The sequence below is a fragment of the Platichthys flesus genome, chromosome 2 (genome assembly GCF_949316205.1).
Source record: "Platichthys flesus chromosome 2, fPlaFle2.1, whole genome shotgun sequence".
Classification (NCBI taxonomy): Eukaryota; Metazoa; Chordata; class Actinopteri; order Pleuronectiformes; family Pleuronectidae; genus Platichthys; species Platichthys flesus.
Window position 1 is genome coordinate 13,861,206 of NC_084946.1, and position 8,438 is coordinate 13,869,643.

The 8,438-nt window shown below is 39.5% G+C and overlaps 1 protein-coding gene across 1 annotated transcript; it reads right to left on the bottom strand.

Annotated features, from left to right (window-relative positions):
- Positions 1-1,177: 1,177 nt before the first annotated feature.
- cdk2 (cyclin dependent kinase 2) lies at positions 1,178-5,109 on the bottom strand. Its single transcript, XM_062399224.1, has 7 exons — positions 4,630-5,109; positions 3,379-3,456; positions 3,157-3,277; positions 2,867-3,037; positions 2,591-2,692; positions 2,272-2,475; positions 1,178-2,076 (listed from the first exon to the last, which is right to left on the bottom strand). The coding sequence occupies exons 1-7, from the start codon at positions 4,743-4,745 to the stop codon at positions 1,972-1,974; spliced, it is 897 nt and encodes a 298-aa protein (XP_062255208.1). The 5' UTR covers positions 4,746-5,109; the 3' UTR covers positions 1,178-1,971.
- Between the last annotated feature and the right edge of the window lie 3,329 nt (positions 5,110-8,438).

Sequence of the window (8,438 nt, forward strand, 5' to 3'; positions counted from 1 at the left end):
TTGCTACAAATTACATCATGATATTATTCTACTTAAAAAATATTGTCTGCCTGGGGTATATACAGTGTGCACACACATTTATCAACCCTCCAATGTGTTTCATGCCAGGTCTTTTCCCTATTAAAACCCTCAGAAATAATCATATGCAGAGCTGAAGCAGATTTCATAACTCAACTAACTACTCTGCCTCTCTCTCATGAACCTCGCCCTCTTATGGCTCATCCTTTTCAAAACTGCCACACCCCGTGTTCCCTGGCTGGGTTGGTGGAAAGACTGGTTGGGGGGGGGGGGGGGATACTTTGGTCTAACTATAACCAAAGGAAACAGTCCATAATCAGACATCAAAATAAAACCGTGTGGGAAAATCCATGTGACAACAACTGCACCATCATGATGTTTGATTTATATTAACGTTAGCTCAACATGAAGGATGAAACTTGGCCCAGACCCAGAGCACCAAGGCAGTACGCGCTCATCCACTCTCCAAATGACAGATACACAGACAGGGCCCGAAAAACTCAATGGACTTTTAACAGTGCAATAGCCCAGTGCTGTGCTGGCCCACATTGTCCCTCTATGCATAAAAGATTATAACAATACGTTTTTAAAGCCTGTTTTCAGCTGCTGTATCAGCGTGTGTATATTGATGTATTGAAATCACCTGATTCGTTATTTAAATGTCTAAAACTTTAAATATAAATTAATACTACATTTGTTTAACATGTTTTCCTCATGCAGGTTCATTATTCAATTTGCGCAGTTTTGTCTTAAACATTTACTTCTGTCGCACTGTCAATGCATATTCCATGCTTTTAATTTGACTTGTAAACATTAATCTGAGACACGTGAACAGTTCATTGTCTACTACACCATCTTTAAACTCTAACCAGTTTAACATAAGCATTAATCAAGTCTCCCTAATGTGTGATGGAATGTCGACCTGGGCCAAAGACTAATGAGGTGTAACAGTAATATGAATTAATCGGGCGAGACAATATTAGACCCTGGTATTTGAATCTGACAAATTATTTGGCTTAACTGTTTCACTTGACTCCAGAATGAAAGAAAACACGATTATAAGACTAAAATTACCAACAGCCTCTTTCAAATGAGCCGTCTGCAGTGAAACTCAAGACCAACATCACCAGTAACAGTTATTTGAACAAGTTTATTTTTTTTTTTAAACTGTGAATAAAAACCGCTCAATCAGTTTTGATAAAATCTAGAGTAAGAAAAATGCAACAGCATATTAAATTCTGTAAAATCGGAATTACATGCGAACATCACAACTGTACTGTATGTATAAAAGCTAAGAACTTCAGTTTGGTCAGCGAATAAACAGGAGCTTTTCTTTTTGTTTACCAACCAAAAGTGCAGTTTTAAAAGTCACTTCAAGATACTCTGGACCCCATTTCTGAATCAAACTGGTAGAACCATCAAACTAAGGAAACAGAGTTATAGTCTTGTTTCCAACATCAGCTGACGAGTTCTGCTGTGGGACAACTTGTGCCGACCCCATCATCATCTGTTATTTGCACTATCCCACAAATGTATGAAATAACATTTACTTCTAACTATTTGGCTATTTGAACGTAGAGATCCTAAAGCCAAAATATAGATTCATTGGGAAACTTAATGGCACGTGACTAGAGTGCGTCTGCCAGACCATCCTAATCCCAAATAACATTAACATCAACAAAAAGGCCGCTGCACATATGTGCAAACTTATGATATTGAAAAATACAGCTAAACATTTATAACTATTACAACATCATGGCTGAACAGAACGGAACAACATTCAGGACAGCTATGCTATGAAAAGCTTTTGGGGTTTTATCAAATATTCATGAAAGGATCAAACACATCCTGTAGTGTCCACTGTTCCTGAAAAGAGGCTGAGGTCCTGAAAGGAAGCTGAGCTGCGAAGCTCGCACACATTTGGCAGAGAAACGGCCTGATATTTAGCTGGACTCAGAGTCTCAGGTGAGGAACTGGCATGGTGACGTCACGGAAGAATCGATGTACAAGGGCGTTTTTTGCAGATAACCTTTTGTTTGGATCGTAATTCAGCATCTCCTGCAAAGAGAAAAACAACAAGGACACGTTAGGTCAATAATACGCCCAAAGACTCCATATGCTTATGGTACCAGAAAAAGATCCGGGATCAACCTCTTTGATGAGTGTTAAATGATTGTATTCTGTAAAATCCCTTGAGATAATGCATGTTATGATTTGGTGCTTAACAAATAAAAATGAATTCCGTTGTCTTACTCCCAGCAATTCTCTTCCATCCTCATCAAGAAGAGGAACCACTTTGGATAAATCCTGTCTGGCCCACTTTGGGAAAGATGGTTTGTAGTCGGGCATTGATGTCACTCCGGGCCAGACCGTCTCATCGGGTGTGCCCAAGGTGCGGAAGATTCTGAATAACTGATCAATCTCTGAGTCGCCGGGGAACAAGGCCCTCCTGGTGATCTGTTTGAGAATGGACAGTGAGGCCAGACTGTTGGTGAGATGTTGATATATTGTGCATCATGTGTTGGCTTCATTTATTGAAATACAGAGAAGAAGGATGAAACTGAACACATACCATTTCAGCAAAGATGCAGCCTAGACTCCAGATGTCAACAGCTGTGGAATAGTATTTGCAGCCCAGGAGAATTTCTGGTGCTCTGTACCAAAGTGTTACCACCTGAAAATATCAAGTTTCAAAATCTAAATATCCACAGAAATGTTCTGCGAAAGATACACTTTCAGATCAAAAATGTAATTTTTCCTGGCTTCAGCAGAGCCTGGAGTTCACAGCATTCTATTTTGCTTCTAAAATGTGTTTGTGCAGATAAGGAACAGTAGCTATACAACTTACCTCGTGTGTGTATGTGCGAACAGGTACTCCGAAGGCTCTTGCAAGGCCAAAGTCAGCGAGCTTGATCTCCCCCAGAGCATTGATGAGGAGGTTCTGTGGCTTCAGGTCTCGATGCAGGACCCTGTGGGAGTGGCAGAAGGCCAGGCCTTGCAGCAGCTGGAAGAGATAACTCTAACAAACGCAAGAAATGAAAACCCAGGTGAGTCACCTCAGACATCCTACTGATTTAAATTTATTCTTGATTTCTTAAACCAAAATCGGTCTGTTTGGCACAAGTAGCTGATTTTTACCTTCACTAGGGGCATTGGGATGCCATTGACAGACGATGAGTCCATGAACTTCTTTAAATCCTGATTAAGGAACTCAAAAACCAGGTAGAGCTTGTTCTCTGTGTGGATGACGTCTCGCAGTCTGTAAGACATTAACATACATGCTGGACTTCCATCGGACACAAACATACATGGATATAACAACACTGGTAAGAAGCTGAAGTTCTAACATTAAGAACTTACTTGACAATATTTGGGTGACTGAGCTCTTTGAGAAGGGAAATCTCTCGGATGGCGGTGCTAGGTACACCCTCTGTTTCCCTGAATGAAACACACAGTACATGAGAAGGTTAGCTTATTGACGTAGGGTTGCTAATCCCAGGTTCTGATGTTATTTGAGCAATTTTGTCATTTATTTCTACCTGGTTAGTGACTTCATAGTTTGCCCTATTTACTATAATTGTTTTTCTTTTATTCTATATTTTCTGTATCATAATAGTTGGGGCAGACAGTAAATATATTCTCACAAAACTGAAATACATTCTATAAAAGCACCATGACTGGCAGTGAGCTAACAAATCAGGAAAGGCCTGATAAGCACGTCAATGATTTCACTTCCTGTGGTCTGATACAAAGATTATAAAGAGGTGGAGACAGCGACTCACTGATGCCACCTGCTGAAGCATGGGATGTCTTTACTTCTTCACAGAGCAGACGTTCAGAATAGAAAAGGACCAACACACAGATTGCATGTTGGTTTTTTGAAACCCTGCACTGAATCAACAATCATCAGTTCATGTAAATCATATTCAGTGGTTCTCAACCTTCTCATATTTAAGACCCTGTGACCTCCCATGATAAAACAACGGCTATTTCTAAGGCTGGGCGATATGTCCAGATATAATCACAATACATGTCCCATTATATATATTTACAATGCACAAGCATTTTATTAACCTTTTGAACCCTTGTTATATTGCTATTGATGAAGTGCACATGCCATAATGATTAATATTGTTTTAATGCCCAGCACAAAATATTTGTTTTGGATACAACTTAAAACATGTTTTAAATATGTATTGAATGTTTTACTTGATAAATCACTAAGACCCTTAACCGACAATGTATGTTTTTGAATTTTTTGAATTTATTGGTTGTTTTCATTATGTGTAATTATAACATTTTATTTTAATACTGAAGAATTTGTGTTTTAAGTTGTTACTGTGGGTGAATGTTTTGTTTTGAAAACCCAAAGCAGATGATGAATATCATCAACATGAGAGAAGCCATATTACAGTAGATGTACCATTGTTGATACTAGAACTCTGATAACAAAAGAATACGAAACTCACAACATTTGAATTTCTTTGTATATTTGTATGTAATAAAACAAACCCCTGGCTCCTGTATTACTGTCTCCTGTAGCTGGCAGATGTGTGGAAGTTAGCAAACAGCACAAACATGAAAGCAAAAAGCGGTGCGTCGGAAACTTACGTGTCCAGTCTGATCTTCTTCAGAGCCACGGTTTCCCCGGTGACTTTGTTCTTGGCCTTGTACACCACTCCATACGTCCCCTCTCCGATCTTCTCCACCTTCTGGAACGTGTCCATGTCCGGGGTAACTTTGTTCAGCCGGTTAGCAACACTGCTCTCTTTGTGCGGGAGCTAACAGCCGCTCGGTGGCTAATGAGGAGACGACAGTTGACGAGCAGTGCGTGGACCGACATGCACCGAGCCGCTACTACGAGGTTGCTGAGCGGGCTCCGGACTCACCGACAGCCCGGGGAAGGAGCTCCGGGTTGGGGTAAACCTGCTCGGGTCAGACTGAGACCACTACCCGGGGTATGAAGGTTCATTCGCCTGCTTATAGCATATGTCAGGGTGGGGATGAGCACGGATCCTCCATGCAAAACACTGAACCACAGTAACGTTTCCCGCGTTAGCCCGGGGAGCGCTTGTTTTCCTTCTCAACACACACCGTCTACCGAGAGCGAGCGGGGTCCCCGGGTTTTTGTAATCTCCCCCCACCAGCGTCCTCTGAGAGAAGAGTGTTGTGTCCAAGTGACAACACATGGTGAGTGAATGGGTTCTAAGCACCGTCAGCTGTGTATCCATCCCTGTGTTCATGTCGATGGCTGCAAGTCGGGAGAGGGAGCAGATTAATGTCGGGATGAGCAGTTAATACAAAACAAGCAGCCCTCACAAGTCATATGGTCAGACGACGATGACGTGTTACGTACTCAACGTCGTTTCTTTTATTATTGACATGACAAAAAGACAAAGAACAATGATCTTCTTCCAGGCTTTGACACAAAGATGTGAATTGTGTAAGTGTCTATATTTTAACTATATTCTGGAACAAAAACAAGGGAATCCGTTTTTTTAATGTGTGTTTAATCAATGACAAAGATATGTAATCATATGTATGAGATCATTTTTGTCCTAAACCATTTTTTCAACACCAACAAATAGAACTGTTTTATAAAATAAGTTTTTCCCAAAAGGCAGTACCAACATAATTTTTTAATGTTATGTTGTAATGACAATCAATCTGAAGAGATCTACCGTAAAAGCACCCTTTTTGTATCACTCTCATGTTTACACTGTATATATTTTTTCTATACCATTCATATTTAAATATATATATATATGTTGTTCGAATTCATTTTATATTGTATGTTTACTTACTAATACTCCACTGATACTTTTTGTGCCTGTTTTTTGACTCCATCCTTAACTGATGTAACATTGCAAATGTCCCTGTTGTGGGAATAATAAAGGATTATCTTATCTAAACTTATCTTGTCTTGACAAAAAATAAACAGGGGATGAACATGTCTTGAGCAATATTATGTAGAAAGAAATAAAAACGAATGAACACAAGAAATAAGCAACACTGTATATAAAATAGAGAAAAATATCAACGTCTAGTTGTTAAAAAAGAGAGTAAATGTTAATTTACTGCAGGAAATTGGGCCTGCATCAGTTCACTACTGGAGAGGGTGAAGAAGACGAACAACAGCACCCTCTAGTGAAAGACAATGTAACAGCTGTATGTAAAATCACTTGCTGTGTAGAAGTGAGGTTTCTAATATTCTTCTGTCATGTCTCCAGTGTGGAAACTAAAAATGTTGACCCATTCTAAAATATGCCATATTCATAGACTTAAAAATAAAAAACACCTGCTTTGCGAGAAGTTAAAACTATAAGATTGATATATATGATCCTTCTGGTCATGGCCCCTTAACCCGCCGACCCCCCAACGCCACTGCCCGGAGGTGCCTTTGCCTCCAGGGGAACATCCAGATTAGTTACAGGGCCCAGAGGCAAGAATGAGCTGCTGGGGCCCAATAAAGCTCCTGTTTCCCCAGTGAGTGCAACATGCAACAAAGGTGACCAGCAGGAGTCCAGCCGGTGGCCTAGTAGTTAAATGACGCAGCCAACGCCTCAATCATATAAATCATCTTGTCGCAGGGGGGTTGGGGGTAAGCATTTAGGAATGGCCCAGTTAATGATGTAAAATATGGATCAGGCTTTGTCCTCAATCATTAAAATATTCGTCATCTGTTAGTCTCCAGACATGGAAGCATTCATACAGACACTGCACATGACCACCACCCAGAGGCCTTCCTCAATCCGGCATTTCTAAGAAAAGGGGAGTCTCTGTCTACCTCGAAGAGATTACTTCTTGTTGAGAAATAAGAATGAGATAAAATGCTACTATAACTAAATGTTGGTTTCTTATTGTAGCGTTTTAAATTTGTGAAAGGGTCGCCTGTAAATATTTTTTCTGGCTACAAATGCATATCTAACAGACTTTGTTACTCACAGATTTGGAATAATCTGTGTGGACTTTGTTCATCAGGACACAGCCAGCCTTACTCCACAAATGTATCCAAAATGAAAGTAGTGAACATTTCCATGTCGTCCCAGTTCTGAGTGTTGCATTTGTGGTAATGAGGAGATAAAATGAAGGAATGAGGATCATTGGCAAAAATGAGTGAAGTTTGTTTAAACCTTGGGAATACATTGAGTGGCTGTATTCATGAACTGATTTGACTGTCTGGTCTGATCTTTAGCTGGAGTTTTACAAACCAGATGGTGTTATTGATCAGACTTTTGATCCATTACGAAACACAAGCATCAATTTGCGTTGTTAGTGTTAGAAAAGAGAAAGCTTGTGTGAGCATGTATGACTGTTGGGGAGGCCAGGAAGGGGCTTTGTGGTATTTACATAATTTTTAAAGCACTTAAAATTAACTTGGGTTCATCATTGCTTTGTCTTTTTTATTAATTTATTGTGGCTGTTCCCTCCTTTGTTAAATAATGTATTTTTTCTAACGTGAATTTAAATAACTTGCCTTATAATGAAAATCTCTGAATCTGTATACTGTAGAAACATATCCAAGAATATTCCGGAGAGTGAGGAGTCGTAAAGTTAGGGTCGGATTTTCACTCTGTGTGACGTACAGCTCTTCAAATTTCAAGAAATTCACTGAACAGCTCAAACGTTGCCATTAATCTGTTATACAGTGGAGACTAATGAAGAGAGAAGGTAACGGCTGACTGTTTGTGGTATGTTAAGTCAGGTGCTCTGTGGGAAGGATTTAGTCCCTCCTGAACAGTGCTGTTAGCACATGAGGGGTCACATGTAGTGCGGTCTGAACAGTCTCTCAGGCATGGGGCAACATCAGTGGGAAAACCACCAATCATGTGTGTGTGAAGAGCTAAATAAATAATACAAATATAAATACCTAATTAGCTCTTTCTATGCAACTTTATACACATTTTTCAAGTTGTTCTTTTAATTTAGCAAATACGCTGTATTTCTACAGCATATAATCTTGTTTTATCAACTTCTAAAAGTGCTGTACAGTACAATTTACATTCAAGCACACATTCATTCAGTGCTCCTGCATGCCGAAGTGCATTGAACCACCTACCCTCTGGTTAGAGGACAACCCACTCTACCACGTGAGCCTGATGCTGTCGTTGCCAGGAAGAACAACAGGAAACAAACAGGGAAAAGTGAGATAAATAGATCAAATAAATATCAGATTAAAAACTGAACAGTGAACATGGAGAAACAGTAAATAATAAAAGCAGTTATGAAACAATCATTAAACAGCTCTAATACAGAATATACCTCTGCTTTATTATACAGTAACTGATCATTGATTTACTTACTAGTTTTGCATAGGAAACCTAAATGCTACTTTTATAGTTTCCGGTTTTATTGCACATGATAAATCTCAGACCATCAGAATAACATTAATAATTCATTTCGATGTATCAATCAGATCT